Source organism: Trematomus bernacchii, unplaced genomic scaffold, assembly GCF_902827165.1.
Source record: "Trematomus bernacchii unplaced genomic scaffold, fTreBer1.1, whole genome shotgun sequence".
Classification (NCBI taxonomy): Eukaryota; Metazoa; Chordata; class Actinopteri; order Perciformes; family Nototheniidae; genus Trematomus; species Trematomus bernacchii.
Window position 1 is genome coordinate 554,519 of NW_022987313.1, and position 19,579 is coordinate 574,097.

Genomic DNA, 19,579 nt, shown 5'->3' on the forward strand with positions numbered 1-19,579 from the left:
AATGGAGCCAATGGTATTGGGACTCTATCTCGTGAAACACGAAGGAGCAGAACCCGGGCGTCATCATCGAGGGTGTTGGAGTGCTGCGAGAGCTGAAATACTTGGCAAATGGATGGGCAGTATTGCTTGGACTGATTTACAGCCTCAATCTGAGCTACCCCAAGGACCTGAAACATACATTTGAATTCATTCAAAAAGTATTGATGGGGTTGGATGGCAACAGACTGTCAACCAAGGTGCAGGTTCTGAAAAACAGATTACAAGAGTAATCCCAAGGACAAAATACTGTGACAGAGATAACGTCCAGTTCATTTCCATCTCGGTACATTCTCACACACACACACACACACACACACACACACACACACACACACACACACACACACACACACACACACACACACACACACACACACACACACACACACACCACACACACACACACACACACACACACACACACACACACACACACACACACACACACACACACACACACACACACACACACACAGACACTCACAATTGTATTTCTGCTTTTGAAAGTTCAAGACATATGTTCATGTGTATAACAGAGGCAAAGATCTACTGTAACACATTATGTGCTTGAGCAATATTATGTGATGCGTTTCATCTAAGTGTTTGGAAAGACATAAAAACACCATACTTCATAGTAAAGTTGCATTTTATAAAATGTTCAGATAATAAGTCATTATTGTAGCTTTTCAGCCCACATGTTAACTTCTTGAGTCACTTGTGTTTCTCATCACTGTCAAGTTCAGCAGCTGTCATGGGTTTTTTACGCAAAGAGCTTTAAAATTCTAATATGTGCACCTACCACAAATGGGCTGTTGGAGTGAAGTGTTTTTTTGTTGTTGAATTGTTGTGGCAATTCAGATGGTTGTTTGCAAAATGCAATGTTATAAGTGTAAAATAAAGTGAGCGGAATACAAATTACTGAGTTGGAGTCATTTGAATTACTTATATTGATAGAGCAATTTGGATTAAATAATGTTAAGTGCAAATAACACAATCCTACAACATAAATGGAACTAATTTGTGTTAAGTAATTACAACCTAACGGTGTTAGGTAAATCAGTGCAAACTTTAAGTAAATACAACATAATTGTGTTAAGTAAAAACAACAATTTAAGTAAATTCAACATAACTGTGTTAAGCAAATACAACATAACTGTATGATGTAGCATTTAATTAAGATGCTTTGGTAAGATTTACTTAAATGCAAGAAGTAAATATTAGTTTACTAGTCTGTTTCCTATTTACTTAGCCTTGTTACGTGCAGCCGGTTGACATAACTAGATTAAGTAAATCTAACATATCATTTCTTTGAGTGTACGATTAGCTACACAGAACCACAAGTAGGAATTTCCTAGAATGAAAAAGAAAATCTTATGCCTTTAAGACAACAACCAAGCACACTAATCTGCTTCTGCCCCCCCCCCCCCCCTTCTTGGGCCCTCATGGGTGGCAGGGACTCCATCTTGGCAGGACCCTGCCACAGAAGGCTGCTTTTACCCGCATTCAGCCAGCCTTGTATGGTAGCATTGTCTGTATGCTAAACACAGCCTCATACCACAGGCTCTTCCCAAAAAACGATCGGCCCTTTGACCGCGGCAACACAACAACACATGATGATCTGCTATCACAGAGCTGAGAGTTTACTGTTCCATTTAATGATAATTAGGCCGACACTGATAACGCTGTACACAAAGCCTGGGCTGCTGAACATTATGCTGTAGTGTCAGAGCCCTGCTGTGTTATTAGTGAGGCTCAGGGTCACACTATCACTCCTCCAGCAGACACGCAGCACCAACTCCTCTGACAGAAGGAAAGACAGAGCTCCATTTTTTGACTTTTTTTTTTTTTTAGAAAAGAAACAGACAATGAAATGCTGCTCTGCTGCTTGTTAAAGAAGTAGGAAGAGAAGATGTAATAGCCACAGACAAAGTCAAAGTTCCACTTTAATAATCCCCACAGAGACTTTTTTATCTTTGGTCAACTAACGCCAGCTTTAAGGGCCAGCAGCTTGAGTATACAGATGGTTCTAAAACGGCAACTTTCATGTTTTTATTTGTTTGCAAGTTCACAAAATGTCTGGAAATAATGAAAAAAGCCCATTACAGTTTTCCACACACAAAAAAACTGTCCTTACAGACAAAAGATATTCAACCATCATAGAAAGCAGAGAAAAGCACCACACCATTTGTACATTTGAGAAGCTGGAACCAAACAATGTTTGCCTGAAAAATAAATCCTTCCTAATAAATGATGTTGTGTGATTTTTTTTTAAATCAATCAACTGAAGAATTAATTATTTTATCTAGTTCCCCTTTTCTTGTTTCTGCCTTTAGTAACAATTATTATTGACTGACTGTATACTGGAAACGGAATAGTAACAAATAAAAAATGCGTACAGTATGTTGTCTTGACATGGTACTGAAAGAGTATCAAGTGTGTTTGCAGTACAAACCCGTTTACATTTTTCTATAGACACACTAGGAGCAATTGGGTTCAGCTACATGCTCAAGGACACTTGTGTTGAAAAGAAAACGTTGGGATTAACTGCTAATTTTGAAATGAAAGGCCAAACCCCTCGACACCCAGCTCTTCTACTGACAGAAAGAAACATGTACTTAACAAATCAAAAAGAATGTCTAACAACTTCAATTTTACCAAACAGACTATATAGGCAATCAATATTATTTTTATGGACATTATTATAACTTTTATTATCAAAAGATACAGGGGCAAACTTTTTTTAAAGGACAGCTGAAGACATGTTTCTATAGATTAGCTTTTTATAAGCGACTTTCCTCTTTTAATCATTATTATTCTTTTATTTTATAGGTTTTATCATTTTATTGTATTTATTCGCTGTGTCTTATGTCTCCCTTTGTTTTACTGAGAGGCTTATCTGTCTTGATCATTTTATTGTACTCTTTTTACTATCACACCTTTTCACCTCTTTGTGTTCCTCCTTGAATTGTTAATTATGTTTTTATGCTGTATGTGTGCAAAAAGGTGTTAATGTTTGACTACATTTCTGTTTAAATGTGTGCTGTATGCCATGTTGGTAAATCACTACGAGGTGCACTTGAACATGTGGAAAGTGCTATACATAAAGCTTTTTTATTATTAATCATAATTAAATTAAATGAATCTTCAATGGCTCCGCTTGAACTGGGTACCAACAACGAGCCACCATGTTACCCAGGATGCAGCTGGTGATGATTTCCCACAGTGATAGACTTTTCAATAAATACTCGAGTGCAACGCCCCCCTAGTTTGTAAAACCACAACCACGTCGAGCGTTTTCATCCAGAGAGCACTCATCCCGCTGATCTGAAACATTAGAAGCTCAGCAGCCATTCAGAATCCATTTCACCTGTTCAGATATGCTCAGGAATCAGCTGTACTAATGTGGAAAAAGTTCCCAGCTTCCCTTTGCCTTAACCATGACCGACTTCTGGGTAAGCATTACACAGCCGGCCCCCCCACCAGCTCTGCTTTTACAACCCCGCAGGCTGGCACTGAGCTGAGGCAGCATGACAGAGAATATAGAATTAAAAAAACAGGGGAAAAAAACACCCCGGATGCCCTTTTAAAAAAGATATATATTCAAGCGAGGGCACACCCTGACACATTTTATGCTAGCTCATCACAATACTGAGAAAAATCGGCATACAACCCACAAAAAGGAAGAAGAAGAAGAAAGGCAGAAGTATAACTTTTCAGTTTGATCTCAACTTTGACAAAGGGAAAATTAATGTGGTTGTTTTTCGTGGAAGGATACGTAGAAGGGGTTGAATCGCTTATAAGCTGGCCAACAGAGTAATTATCGCTGATTGTATCTAAAAGAAGCTGTCATCAAGTAGTGCTGACATTCACCAGCACAAACTCCAGTAATGTGAAGTGACACTTTAATGGGCACAGAACGAGATGTGCAGCGCTGATTGTCTGAATATTCTCAGTAATCGATGTTTGACACCTTTCAATTGCATTCTGCGATGGCCATTACACAGAAAGTAGTGACACTGTCCTCTGTCTAAATATGGGTGATGACCTACAGAAAGCTAACTTAGATGTGTGCAGAAATAGGGCAAGAGAAAGAGATTTGTTATTGGTTTTATCAACTGGTCCCTTTTCTCCCACCCCTCACATTTTTCCATGACAACAAGACTAAAAAAGCCTATTCCTAATGCTTTGACTCTGAACTGCTGTATCCTTTTAGTGGATAGCAGTTATCTGGACATGATAGCCATCAAATATCATCAAAACAGCCTGATTATTACCCAGCTCTGAGTCAGGATCTCCATTCTTTAGCAGAGGCACTGACAACTCATCGACTATTACTAAAACCACAGGGACCAACAAAACAACTCTTGTCCAAATGCTTCAAATTTGAGCTCAAACTAAAAAGTTATACGATTTTGCAACAGTTTTGTGATGAGCTAGCATGTCTGTGTTCTGGCTCGCCTGCATTGGAAATAAATATATGTCTGTGTTGTAAGAGAAATAAAGAGTTAGAGTGCAATGCATGATTAATGCCCAAGTGATTTGTTTTTCTTTGTTATAAAAATGCCAAACATTCTGTGGTTACAGCTTTTCTCTGTTTCCTGTTTATTGTTGATGTCACTTTTGGTTTAAATGCCATACTGACTACATGACTAAATGACAATGTTTGGACACTAATGAAGATTACATTCATATCACTGGCATCAAAAGTAGCATTGCTTAAGAAGGCTAGCATTTCACCTATTTGAACTGCTGGTAATATTAGTAGTAGTAGCCTAGTAGTGGTAGTAGTAGTAGTAGTAGTAGTAGTAGTAGCAGCAGTCTTTAAATGTCTCAGGTGTGCACTACTCGGCTAATTATTGTGTCTGAACTAGCTAACATTTTGCACAAAGCAGACATGCACAGCCTCTGTCGGAGATAAAAGCAGCTCACTGTACCTGAATCTCCCTCCAGTTCATTTCGTTAAGTATAGTATGTTGCATATTTGGAGGAGTTTATTTCCAAAACTAACCAAACTACACTGTAAGCATTGGACATGACAACAAAGCCTTAGAGTATTAGTGGTATTAGCCTAGTAGTGGTGGGTAGTAGCAGCAGCAGCAGTCGTTGAATGTCTCAGGTGTGCACCACCACTCTTCAGTTCTTGTGTTTGCACTAGCTCACATTTTGTATACAGCACAGCAGACATGCACAGCCGGTTGTCTCGGTGATAAAAGCAGCGTTATGGGGCTCACTGTACCTGAATCTCCCTCCGCAGTGCTGGCATTGGTCCCCTACCCAGCCGGGGAAGCACACACATTTGCCAGTAGCGGTGTTGCACTGCCCGTTCATGCACGGTTTGTCGCATTCCTTCGCCTCGGTGGAGCTGGGCAGCCCAGACAGCAGCCCGGTAACAGAGAGCAGGAGAGCGGTTGTCAGCATCAGCAGACTCCGGCCCGAGCAGGCCCGCCGCGTCGCCCCGTACATTCTCCCACAAAAGATGGCTGCTTTGAGGAGAGAGCTCCGGTGCTTCGGGGGATAGCGACTAAACGCGCAGCCGGTCGGTGTGGTTCTTAAAGGACGGTTTCCAAGGGAATAACGGTAGTTGTGTTCGTTGAGGCTGGTCTTCTCCGGTTACTTGGTTTACATCTTCCCAGAGGTTCCGCCGTTACCCAGCGCCGCACCAAGCCGCATATTGACATCCAGAAGTGACGTTGTAGTAACGGAAATGCGCAACCGGGGGGAGGCACCCAGCGCCCGCCGGACTTTAAACGTTAATACATTGAAGACTAGTTAATCGTACGTATTTTTATACTTCCCTGTTGACTTTTATTTGTTTGCGCGTTCGAGTATGTTATTTTGTATTTGATATTGAAATATTGTGTTATTATTATTATTATTATTATTATTATTATATATGTTGCACTACTCAGACACAACAAGGATATGTATTGCTGTGTTCAACTTGCCTTCATCTTTGTGCATTCATTGTTAAATACAAAATAAACTTATAATTTGAAAATCAGAAAGCAATTCTTTTTTTTTACTGACGTATTTATAAAATATACACATTTTATATACAGAAAGTGAAGACCCTCCAAAACCTAAATATTTTCTGGTATAATTAAATGTTTACATATATATTAACCCTCACAAAAATAATACTATAACAGTAGAGAAAATTAAAGTTCATGTTTAACTTTATTTTCTGACTCCTTTTATTAAAATATATTTTTAAAGATCATGTATTTTGTGTTACATACCGGACTTGCTTGGTTACAATGTTCAATAGGAAGAAGACTTATTTTATGTGGATGCTGACAAAATATTTGCATAGCATAACATTTAATTCTTGAATACATATTAATATATGTTTGTTGGGTCATAATACAAATATGAAAAATTAATTAAAAATGCTGTTATTTATCATTATATCATCATTGAGAATGTTTTGCTAATCTCTTGACTTAGTGTTTGTTGAATATGATTCAGGTTGTGTGATTGTGGAATAAACCACTGATTCTGTTCCCTGAATATATATTACATACAACCATTTAAAGTCTCACTAAACCAATGTGAATTATTCATTGGACTGATGATAAAGAAATATGTTTTTCTGTTTCATGAAAGTTTTAGCATTGGTGTTTTTTTGCCTTATGAGGTTTAGGTGATAAATGTCATGATGATGTAACTGCCCACCTCCAACCCACAGACTGCACACCAAGGACACCAAACTGTAAAACGGTATAGAACAGTTTATTAAATTTAGACTTGTAAGAAGTCATCATATTCCAACGCGCTCCATCGCATGAAGCGCATTCATAATAACACCAACCCGAAAAGGATTGATCACGGTCAGAACATAAATAACGCAAATAAACATATTTACAATTTAACATGAAAAGAGAATGGGGTTTGTGCACAGAAAACTACAGATCCAGACGGAGGCATCAGAGAGACAAAGGAAGGGTTGGATATTTTTCAATTAAACGGTCCTGAAAACTACCTGAACGGCAGGAGTGGAAGGAGGATAAACACAATTCAACAAAGCATGAACATGACAAATCTACAGTATAATCACATTTTCTTGGTTTGAGTGAAAAGAAGGACATCTCTATTAACTCCAATTCTTGACTTGTGTTAATAATGTTATTTATTAAGTCTTGCCATTAACAGCTTTGAAAGGTTCCTTCTTTTCTGTTGGAAATCCATCAAAATACTATATATATATATATATATATATATATATAGTACTTCAAATTATGAATCCTCTATTCACGGAAACAAAACATTTCCAAGATCCTTTTAGCCTTTTTTGTGGGAGAAAATAATTTATCATGGATACATTATTGAATATCTTTAAAATAACAAACACTCAAGAAAAGGTGTTACATTCTCAACACTTAAGTAACAGTACCCACATTCTGTTGTTCAAAGAGCCAATTTCGTCTGAATTTGTGGCAGGAGTTTTCACACTTCCCCCCCTCACTTGAGGACATGCCGTTATGGAAATTGTCCTCCCAGTTTCCCTGGAGTTTCCACCCTTATCACTGTGGGAGAACAGTCTGTATTTAAACCTTAAGGAGAGATATAACAACAATAAATGACTCATCTTCAATTGGCTGAATGGATGGATGAACAAACCTCAGTTTGACTTCCTGTATCAAACACAGTCAAGACTTTACAGTAATCAAAACCCTGCAGAATAATCAAAAGAACTGCGCTTATTAAAATAAAAAAGTCGAAAGAAGAGAAGATCCATAGAAAAGTACAATCATTGAAAGCACATAACAATTAGCATTTTGTGTGTGAAGTTACAAACAGGTCATGTGACTCTCCCAGCACTTGTTATGTACATCAAACAATGCTAGTGTGGGTCACATGACCAACATCAGGTCCAGGTCCCCAGGAGACAACGTAAAGGGGATTAAACAGTTTCATCTTTGTGACTAAATGCTGATTTCCTCATCATGGGAAGGCTGCACACCTCAGTATGTGTCGTGCTTCACCGGGAACACCAGCTGGACGGGGTTGGAGCACAGTAGCACAAATCCCAAACATGTGAGGTGAGTTATTAGTTACTGAAAAGTACACTTTACTGTCTTTCAAATGGCACTCTGGTCCTGCAGGCTCTACTGTGGTGCTAAAAGCAGGGTGAACCCCTTCCACTTGGGACCCCACACACATGAAGACAAACACTGAGAATAATTTCAAATAGCGAGTAGAGGTGACCACCGTCATCATCATTATCTGTCTCTGGAGGTCACACTATAACATTCAGCTATCCATTAATGGCAGAGATCGTCTCCTCTTTGCTCCCCCCTCTCACAGTATATCACACTATCTTACAGTAGCCTCATGAAAAAAAGCCATTTACAAGCCATGGCGCCTTACAATATGTACAGGATTAATCAAACGTATCGTCTGTTTTAAGAAAGAACAGGATATAAACAGATTTTTCTTCATATGTACAAAGACGAGGTGTTGTAAAATGATTGAGCACCTCAGAGTCATTGTGTAAATTTACACACAGAAAAAACTGCTTCCAAGTACTGGCTTTAAGATAACAAACTCACGCCTTCACTGTGCGATCAGGAACATGCAGGAAAGAGACAGGAGGTTCAGCATTCATTCTAAAGGCAAACCATATCTGATGATCCGGATTCATAAACTCTTCTCTACATCACCTTCTCTCGATTAAAAAAAACACATAGGAAAAAGAAGATGGTCTTTTTTTGGTCTCCCATATCAGGCATTTAGGGTGTCAGAACACCAGATAGTGCTCGCACCAGTGATCAGCGCTGCTCACTGGCAGATGATGATCAAGCATCGAAGGCCCCTCTGGAGTGTCCTCTTGGTTTTGATACCTGAGGTGTAGCGTGGGTGAGTGAACACTGGCTGAATGTTGGGAGCAAGCGGCACGTCAGGACCAGACCGGTAACAAGTGATATCCAAAATAATGTCAGAGTACCAGATGATTGAGTTTGCGAAGTCAGAGTGAGGAGAATGCCGCTTGCTTAACAGGTAAATATCTCAAAACCAATTAGCTCTAATGTTCTGTGGTTATAGCTGCGTCTACACTGGTACTTAATGCCATTTAAAATAACCACTCAGAATTTATTTGCCTGTACCGCTTGAGCCAAGTCTGGTCGAGAACATTAAAGAACGGCTGCTCCTTTTAAAAAAGATATTTCGCTTGCAAGTGTGATTAAAATTGGGAACGTGGGCAGCATAATGGTGTGTGAATATGTAACTGCATGTGAGTGTGCCAAGGAGAGTTACTGTTCAGGACTCAAAAAGTCCTGCACGTTTACTCGTCAAACTCGGCTATAAAGTCTTAGGCAGTGTGTGATTGCAGAGGGGCTGCAGACCAGCAGGGGAACATGGAGATCGTGGGACAGAGGGTTTACATATTGCGGTTTTTTATTTCGGGGCTTTCAGGTAGACGATGTCTGCCGTGACGGCCGGCCCATGGACGAGGCGCTGTAGGTGCGGGAGCGCTGCCTCACCACCACCCGCCATGGCAGCTCCAGCTCCTGGAAGAGGGGGGTCCCTGTGATCTCTGCTGCCTCGGGACGCTCGCTGGGGCTCCAGGACAGCATACTGCGCACCATACTCAGCTACGAGAGAGGAAACACAGGACAGGGATGATTTTAGAACAGTGTTGTGCTACTTCTTATATCATCATCATCCATTAGATTAATCCATTTGATTCATGTAAACACAAATACATACACTAGACCATCTAAAAATGTAATTTAGCAACCATCATGGCCAAAATAATTGTGATTCACAATGTTAGTCTGATAAGAAATATGCTCAAAACTTAAACATTACATTTAGCTGACGCCTTTATCCAAAGCGACTTACAATTACCGATTACAGGGACATTCTCCCTGGAGTAACTAAGGGCTGTTCAAGGGCACACTAGTGGTGGAGTTCCAGGCGGGATTTGAACTCACAACCTTCCGATCTTCAGCCCACCTCGCTACCCATTAGACCACCACTACCCATATTAAACATACTGAAATCAAACTCCCTTATATTTTTACAAGACTTTTGTTTCTTGCATTAAAGATGGACATATTCCCTAGTGACCATCAATGTTTGTGAAAAACAAAACAATGATATTTTAAATGAGATGATCATTTGCCACACATGCTTGAATAAAGGATACATAAAAAAAAAATGGTATCTTTGTGAATGTCATGATAATTGATGTTTCTTTTTCATTCAGTTTTTCACTTTGCTACCATAATAGGGAGCTGTACAGTTTTTCCTGAAGTAACTCATTAGTATATTCAAAATTATCCTCGTAATGGAAAGTCACCAAGGTCAATTTTTTGCGGGTTTTTATGTGATCTGTGATAAAATCCTCAATCGTCGTAACCCTAACAGACACACACACAAACATGCACTCACACACAGGACGTCTAATAATAGCTCACAACAGGTAAAGTTGGATACTGGGTTAACATGGCGAGGGTATGTCCAGTGTTAGATAATGCTATGGGATTATGTTAATCTCATTACACAGTAAACCGGGGTAGAAGGTAAAGAGACCAACCCTTCACCAAGCAGTAGACCGGGGCCTGGTGTGGTAGTAAGGAACATATTTATGTCATTTGAACATAGTTACGGATAAACTAGTAATAATGGGTTTGTGGATATAGATTTGATTCACAAATCATGTTGATACAACTGCCTCAGATTGTAAAATGAGATATTAACATATTTAACTTGATATTGTGTAAATGAAGGAGCGGAATAATCCAACTACACCTCCAAATTGGATTAGCTCAGCAGATTTGAATCACAAAGTGGATAATGTTGGTGAGTAAAGGTCATTTGAACAGCCCATCCAATGAACATGAACTCTCACAGTCCTGGATGTGTCCCACAGTGTTCATGTACCATAGCTTGTTGTCAGATAATGATCACAACAGTTTATTTTCCCGATTCACAAGTAGTTTGTGTTTTCCGCCACTAGATGGCAGCAGTCGGCCACTCACCTCCTGCACGTTGTTTTTGGAGAAGACCTCAGGGAAGCGCAGGGCTCGCACCTCTGTCAGCGTCTGGAAGAAAGGATGTAAACACCTGTGAGTGGAGCTGCGCCGGTGGATAATCAGAGCCTTTGTTAGCGAGACAAAGAAGTCCCGGTCGATGGCACACACAAGGGCAAAGAAACCATTTATACCGACAACAAAGATCATTCAAATGACAACAGTGATTATGTGTTACAGTTTCCCCAACAGATTTCTCAGACGATACAGAATAATTAACGGGATAAAGGAGCAGACAGAAAGATAAACTGCCTCATTAGGAAGCCTCTCTCTTCTCCAGATAAACAAATAGCAGCAGCGGGGATTCTACTGAAGCCAAACATGGGATGATATCCTTTTATATTTGCAGTCAGTTTGGTCATTTTAATTGCTTCTCTATTTTAAACTCAGTTTGGGTAAATATTACTTACAACACAAATGTATTCAAGAAACACACTTGCTTTTGTTTAATGACCCCGTTGTCAGTTCAGACCTCCCTTTGATGTGTATTGCTTTGCCTACAAAGCCTTTTGTTGTTATGAATGTGATTTTCATTGAGTTAATGCTTCACAAACCAATTTGCAACCCTGTATTAGACAGGCAAATACAAACACAAAGAAATTGATTTAAATGGACTAAAGCACTCATTTGCTTGGCAGTTACAAGCCTTTTAGCGAAATACGAGGAGAAGAAAATGAAGTAAAATTAGGACATAAGTATGTGCCGCGTGTTTGTGACTCACCCTTACTCTCTCCATCTGGGTCCTGAAGGGATACAGCAGCTCAAACAGGATCAGACCCAGAGAGTAAATGTCCACTTTGTGAGAGTACGAGTTTCCAGAGAGCTGCCGGGACAAAAAGGAAAAAGATGCAATATGAGATGGAAAGTCTCGAAGAGGCAAGAAACTTTTTTTTCTGTTGTCTTTTTTTCATTTTCAGATTGAAAGACAAGCAAAAACAACATGACAAAACTAAATAGGTAAATACAAAATAAATCGACTGACATGATAATAATTAAATTCAAGTTTCAGTTTATACAAATACAAACACATAATGGTAAAAATGCAATGGTTTTTCCTCACTGTTAAATGCTATCATAAAATGCACAATAGGATCCCAGATCAAATGTAAGGCCTCTTGTTTTCCTTTAAGAATGTAAGTAATTTTCTCCAAAGAGAGGAAGGAAGACATCTCCCTGATCCACTGGCCCACTGTGGCCTCATTAAATGTCTCCAAGATGAAGCTATGTAAGCACATAGTCTTGTCTTTGCTCACCTGTTCTGGGCTCATGTACAGCTTGGTGCCGACCTGGCCCGTGTGCCGGGTCAGGAGCGGGGCCGGCGTCAGGGCGCTCGGCTCGTCCTCGTCTTCCTCCTGGTCCATGGCCGTCACCAGGCCGAAGTCTCCCACCTTCACCACGTCGTCCAGAGTGAAGAAGATGTTGGAGGGCTGGAGAAACCATGGGGACGAGGTTATGAAGGCAGAAAGCATTACTAACGCATGGACCAGTACACACCGTCAGTCACTTAACAATATTCATGGTGCTATTACTTTGTTTTAAGAAGATTCAACACATTTTATTGAACTGCTCTTGTACATATAGACTTCTGCCTGTATAGTGGACAGTGTGAGGTGTGTGTGTGTTCACCTTGAGGTCTCTGTGCATGAGCCCCTTGCTGTGCAGGAAGTCGACAGCCTCAGCGATCTGGAGGGAGATGTCCAGACACTGGTTGTGCTCCCTCTGCTCCGGGAGGCAGCGCTGAGCCATCCAGTCCTTCAGGTTCTCCTTCCTGCAGAGCTGCATCTGGATGTACAGGTACACCTGGAGACAGGACCACAAGGTTTCAGTACTACATAAAAGGAGTGTGTCAATCATTCAGAACTAGAAACATCTCAGGCCAACATCATGAGTTTTCCTTATTAGGATAATGTAGATGAAGTTGTTTGTCCCAAATGATAGCTGGTACGATTTTGAGCAAAAAGGCTAATATTTGTTTTAATTATGAAAATGTCTGTTTAATAATGAATACTCTTACTAATGTGTCATTGCTAATTTGCACAAAACACATCAACATCAGCAGCTACCATTATTTATCTTTAAAATTGGTAAAAATAAAACATTCTCCTTGAGATAAAGAATACTTGTAACTAGTATTCCTGCGGGTACAATAGTATTGATTCATATTAATAATGAAGGGTCAGTCATAATGAACATAAGACTGTGACACCACTGTATAACAGCTGATTGAGTGAATGACTGACTGACCTTGGGAGAGGGCTGGGGCCGGGGGGCTGGAGGTGTTGTGGGGAGAGCCAGGGTGAGTGATGTTGGCCGGGGGGGAGAGGAAGAGGTGGTGGGGACAGATTCCTGCTGGTTCCTGGTGTGTGATGAAGACGAGCTGTTTTTCTCCGTCGTCGTACTCGGACTGGCTGCTCCGGAAACCGAGTCCGTCTCTGCGTCGGCATCTCGGTCGCATCCCGAGTCCTCGAACACGATGTCGAAGGAGGAAGAGGTGCAGTCGCTGGGGCCTCGGGGGGGACACAGCTCGAAGGAGTTGGGGGTGTCCGAGGCGTCGGGGTCGGCCTGGCTGTCCCTCTCCGACGTCAGGGTGTCGTGTCCCAGCATCGGGTGGAAGGACAGGTCTCCGTCGTCGGTGCTGCTGGAGAGCATGGCCTGAGAGGAAGAGACCTCCAAAGCGTCTCCTGCAGGGCCCGGGACCGGAGACACGGAGCTGGACACCGGGACTTTGACCGACAGCACCTCCATGTGGTCAACGAAGCTCATCGGCCAGTCAGTGGTGCTGAAAGAGAAAGGAGGGTTGGTGTTGTGGGGTTACTACCATCATGACGTCATTCGATTGAACTGTGCTTTAAAATAACACAACAGTTTGAAAAATACTAATCCAGATTTGTTTGGGCTACCAATGTCTTTAGAGAAGTCAGAGGGGATCTCTTGTGACAAATTGTCCCAAGCTCAATTCACCTAGTGCTTCTTTTGGCACCAATCATCCCAAGTAAAGTTAAATAAAAGGATTAAAGACAGCAAGACTTTAAGTGCTGCAAACATTCTTGTGTGAATATGCATTTTTAATGCAACATCTGTTGCCAGGGGATTATACGCGTATACCAAGTGAAGTGAGCCGATGTCAAGGCGATGTGAAGTCTGTGGTGTAATAAATGTCAGAAATGCCATTATTCTTAGAGATGAGCAGATCGCCTCCAACGTCATCCAAATAAATCATCCATCCCCCCACCCACCTGGAGGCATTATTTATCCAATTTATAGATCCATATTGTGATGAGATATCACGCTAAAGTAGACTGGTAAAAAATAAATTGGTTCATTAATTTAAACAATTATTTTTTCATATATTTCTCACTAAATAAAATATATTTAGATCTAAAGATTTGAATGAACATATTTATCCTTAATGATTTATTATTTCAACCAGCTACATCCCATCTGCTATCAATCAGAAATATCATTTGTATGACCTGGTCCTAACTGCATTAACCATGTGACGGCGTTTATAGCTACGACCACCAGATCACTAATGGCTGACCTCACCTCACCTGTCCATGTTAGCCCCGCTGAACCGTACAGGATAACAATGTTTAAGAGCGCCGGCTTACCTGGCATCCTTCAGCCACCTCTGGTCCATCTCCTCCTGCCAGCCCTCGGGGGGGGCTCTCCTGCCAGGCGTTGAAGTACCGGATAATCCCCGGGTGCTCCAGCTTGGCCAGGGCCTTCACCTCTCGCATCACCTTCTCGCGGGCCAGCTCCCTGTGTGACGAAGACTCAGATTCAGGGTTTCATTCACATTTAGGACACTTTATTGTTTAGGAGTTCAACATCTTTAGGATTTGTGTGTGGGAACAATGTGGAATTGTTGCATCACACTAAATCACTTTAACAGTATTCATTCCAAAAGGCTCAATAAAGATATCAACAAAAACAATGGGAATACAAAGAAAGTGATATGCTTTATGTTCCAGTCAAAAAAGGGCTAACATGTAAATAAATACAGAGCTGCTGTGGCCAAACACTACATTTTCATGCTTGTCAGTTTAAATATAAATGCATGGCTAATATTTATACAGAAGTGTCAGTGCCTCTGTGTGTGGATAAGCAGGTTTCCGCTTACATAACTCAGTGTAAGGGCTTTAAAGAACAGGGAGATGAAGGAAGAGCTAATAGCCTGCAGCGGGGAGGTCTGTGGTAACCGGCGAGAGGCGCTACCTGTTGGGCAGACGGATTCTTTTGATGGCGTAGTTGCAGTCGTCCACTTGGTTGCGGGCTTCAAACACAACGCCGAACCCCCCGCGGCCAAGGCACTGCACCGGCTCAAAATCAGTCAGGTACCTGGGGAGAAGACACTTTGGTTGTTAATGGGCATTGAAGAATCACTCTGATCCAGGTGGAAGAAAGCAGCTGTGTCATCACCTACATTCCTGACAATTCAAAAGACCTGGTCAAATACAATTCACTGCGGTCACGGAGGCTTATTTAGTGGTAACAGGCTATTAAAAGGGTAGGAATTAATACCAGCCAAATCCCTGTAAAGGCTGGCAGGTAACCAACTCAGAGTTCAACAGTTAATACAAAATTGCAGTGTTGACAGAAAAACACAAGCCCCTCAAAATAACTTAAAAGATTAAAATGTACAATAGACTTACAGAGCTTGCAAAAATGGAGGGAAGATGATTTGAGTATTAACCAAACCATTTTTTATTTATTATTATTATGTATTAAATTGTTTAACTTTTTTGAATAAACATGGCTTGCAAGTTTTTTTATAATTCTTCACCACAAAAAAACTATTTTTTTGCTATGTTATATTTTCAAACATTCTCAAAACAGAAGAAAAAATATATATAATACAATATAATATATGTAAAAACGTTAAACAAGAGAATACAAGTCTGTGGAAAACCATTCATCCTCAGTACTCCGACTTGTCCTCCTTTTGAAAAGATGAATTGTTTTTTATTTTACAACAGCTACTGTAGACGGACACTACTGAGACATTGGAAGAAAAAGCACCCGTCCACTTAAAGAATGGGCTACAACAATGGCTCTATAGCTGCTGCAGTGTAACTAATGCACTGCTGGGCTTACCCCTGGAGAAGATGAGAGTTTGGTTTTATCAATTCCATTTACTCATATTTTGTACATGCATTTAATGAAGGTTTAAAGCATTGTTATGAGCATTGTTGTACTGTAAGCATGTTATATTGAGGTTAGTTGTCTCGGGATGCCGTGGTCTAAAATAAGGTTTGGGAACTGCTGCTCTACAAACTGTCTCAGCCTCCCTCCTCGGGCTCCTCTGGGGATAGAGGGCTGTCTTATTAGAACATATGTGATTCAGGCCGTGGTTCCTGATCTCTATCTCCAGCCTGACGATCCTGACTCACGGCTGCCTCAGCTGCTGAAACACTTCTATTTTGGGAAACTTCTTTGGCGAGAGACATTTGCATTTATTTCAGCTGCAGGAAAGGGGAGGGTGAGTGTTTGTCATTTTGGGGTGGATCAAATGAAACGATGTGCAGGTGTTGACAACAGCAGGGGGAAAAAGGCAGTTTAATCAGATTCTTTCTTGCATTTAGGGCGGGGGGGGAGAGCAGAATTTCAGCTAAAGATTGTAAACATGCAAACTCCATCGATCACTCGACAGGAGGTCAGTGACAGCCCATAAATAACGGCTACTGATCATATCTGGGGTGTCCAAAATAACAAACATAAACTTCTGACAATGTGCTGACAGTGATGTAAAGTGACACCGGCCCTGTGGCAGATGCTGCTGGGTGGGGTCTGCGGGGGCCAAGGTCATTTTCATTTGATGGCAAACAGCTGAGTTATCCAATCATGCTCAACTACAACTCGTATCTCCGATCTCTGCCTGGAAGACCGGTGGTCACCATGGTAACAGTGCCCAGTGTCTTACCTTGTTAGAGTGAGTAACTTTAAAGCGTGAGGATATCAGTTCCTCTGCACAGTAGTAGTGTTTTGTCACATTCTCCTGAGTCATGATAGAAACGTGTATTTACATGTGGGGTTTCTTTCAGCATCACAGCGTGTTGATGATTTACCTGGACACATATTCGCTGGAACGGGTCTCCATAGCAACCGGCTCTTTGGATTCCACAACATCAAGGTCAAACTTGCAGTCTGTCTGGCACTGCGTCTCCGACTCCTTACGTTGCTTTTTAGGGGCAGAAGCAGGACAGGAAGGACACAATATGTTAACTAGTTGTCGATGAAAGAAACAATAATCTCTCTTTGACTATTTGAGCAAATATTTCCCCATCAGGAAGCCTACAAGTGCAGTAACCTGAAGCACTTTTATTTTTGAGATTCGTTTGAGTCAGAGAAGAAAATCAAATGTATTTGAGTACATTTTTTTATCATCATACTTTTGAAATTCAATTTTCAATTAAAGAAAAGTTACAAAATGGTTTGTGCATCTTTGCTTCTCTAATCATCATGCATGGTCTCATAATGTGTAGGCTGTTTGTAATACTCCACACTGGTTCAAATGGTTGCCCACTGTGTCTAACATTAACATTACATGACAACCTAAGAACAACCAGCAGCAGTCACTGTCTGTATGTAGCTCTCGCTGCAGGCTGTGTCTGTGGTCTTACCCTCACATAGGCCACCGGGGCGGGGGGGTGGAAGAATTTTCGGACGATATAAGTGGTGGTGGCGATGCATAAGATGATGGTGCCGAGGATCTCCTTCCACCATGGCAGCAGCAGCACGGGGTCCTTCCTCCTACGACTCTCTCCTCCCACCCCGTCTTTATTTATAATGATTATGGCACTGTCACGTTTCCCCCGGTAACGCTTGGTGTAGGGGAAGTAGTAACCGTTATCTACAGAGAGGCAAAGTCAAAATCAGTTGGATCTTCTTCACTTTGTCCCTCTCATCCAATTCACTTTTTTAGGTGCCAATACAATATGTCTTTGTGTTTGAGACTTGAATGTGTTCTGTTACAGTATTAGGCTCTTACCATATGGATACTGAAGGATGGACAGGGCTCCGTTGCTGTATTCTTCATGGGAGAACTTGTCATTATTCAGACACTTGTCGAATTCATCAGAGCCGACCAGGGCTGGTGTCCGTGATGGGGAATCTGTGTAAAGGACAACTTGAATGAGTTCTCAAAAGGTCAGACTAATAATCGCAGGATAGTCATACATGAAGGGAAATGATGACAAAGACACGACTAATTTATTCAAAGATTTCTTGTAAACAAGACATAGCATCACTATGTGTTGAAAGGCAAATAATAAAGCCAGTGTTTGGGGACTTTTTCAATCGACAAGTTGCCCATACAAACTGAATTTAGCCAATACTTTTTTTACTTACGGATGAGAGGCTTCCACTTGACCGTGGGTAGTGGAATTATGTCCGATCCGATAGCTTTGGTAGGGAACTTTTCACTGATCCTCACTGAGGACTGGAGGTAAAGCTGTCCCTGGTACATTCCTGAGGAAACAAATGCAAAGGAATTGTATTTAATCATAAACAACTGTCACAGAAATAGGAAACATTGCAACCACACATTAGGAATAAGCACAAGCATGCAGTATATGAATTTACCAAGGTAAACACTGGACTCTTCATCTCCTCTTGCCCTCTTTGTCTCCTCATCCTCGTCCTCATCCATTTCCGACTGGCTGCTGTAGGCGTTGTCGTCAAACAGGGCGATGGGTGTGACTTTACCCCCGCCCACCAGCCAAGCGGAAGCGATGGGTGTGCAGAACTACGGGACACAGGGGATGCAGAGTTGATTAAGCACAAAATTCAACTTATTTTGAGCAAATAAACCACAAGCCTAGTTTAAATGGCACTGAACCCAGATGAAGAGGTGTTCCTCTTACCTGACGTTCCCAGACCAGCTGTCCGTCAGGCTCCGTGCTGAAGGCCATGACCTTCCAATCAGGAATAGACACTTTGATGACGACGTCCAGATTTTGGTTCTGCTGGTTCTTCGTCTGCTCTCTCTCTTTTGGTTCATCGGTGATGACTCGCTGACTCTCCCTCCAGTCGCCACTCGCAACCTCTCCCTCCAGGAAGTTCATCCCAGACGTCTCAGGGAGGAGCTTCAGCTCGAAGTTTCCAACGCTGAAGTTCCACCTGGGATAAGCAGTGATAGTACACAACTTAATAAACAAACTTAATTGTCATTTTCAAACTGATTATCACACAATACTTGATTTTCTCATTTCTAAATAACACCTTCTTAAATATCTATATTTGATACCATGAGTGATTCCATATTGATGCAACATTGAGGGCATGAAATGTTTTATTTAAAGATAAAAAGTGGTGGTATATCAACTTGCTACTGTATGAGAAGAGAGAGCAGAAAAAGCAACTGGTACCAGTGAATAATAATGCAGAAATATGTGTTTAAATATACAGTATTGGTATAAATAGTCACTTTATATAGTTTAAAACACGACAATGCAAACAAAAGCAATATTTAATTAGCCTTAGTATAATACTTCATGTTC

General features: G+C 41.1%; 2 protein-coding genes across 4 annotated transcripts in view; both read right to left on the reverse strand.

Annotated features, from left to right (window-relative positions):
* The window catches only part of atrn (attractin), a 141,646-nt gene extending 135,908 nt beyond the window's left edge, over positions 1-5,738 (reverse strand). For 2 of the 3 annotated variants that reach the window (XM_034114002.1, XM_034113927.1), the window contains exon 1: positions 5,276-5,738. In XM_034114002.1, the coding sequence (XP_033969893.1) occupies positions 5,276-5,502 (227 nt within the window). In that variant the 5' untranslated portion in view covers positions 5,503-5,738. The remainder of the gene's footprint in view (positions 1-5,275) is intronic. The other variant, XM_034114077.1, reaches the window with a different exon arrangement.
* Positions 5,739-6,750: 1,012 nt separating this feature from the next.
* The window catches only part of eif2ak3 (eukaryotic translation initiation factor 2-alpha kinase 3), a 31,414-nt gene continuing 18,585 nt past the window's right edge, over positions 6,751-19,579 (reverse strand). The window contains 15 exon segments of the mRNA XM_034114180.1: positions 6,751-9,635; positions 11,028-11,090; positions 11,800-11,901; positions 12,332-12,505; positions 12,705-12,878; positions 13,323-13,857; positions 14,690-14,742; positions 14,744-14,840; positions 15,297-15,419; positions 17,147-17,259; positions 17,702-17,931; positions 18,070-18,192; positions 18,429-18,548; positions 18,663-18,825; positions 18,944-19,199. Coding sequence (XP_033970071.1) covers positions 9,453-9,635; positions 11,028-11,090; positions 11,800-11,901; positions 12,332-12,505; positions 12,705-12,878; positions 13,323-13,857; positions 14,690-14,742; positions 14,744-14,840; positions 15,297-15,419; positions 17,147-17,259; positions 17,702-17,931; positions 18,070-18,192; positions 18,429-18,548; positions 18,663-18,825; positions 18,944-19,199 — 2,509 coding nt within the window. The 3' untranslated portion in view covers positions 6,751-9,452.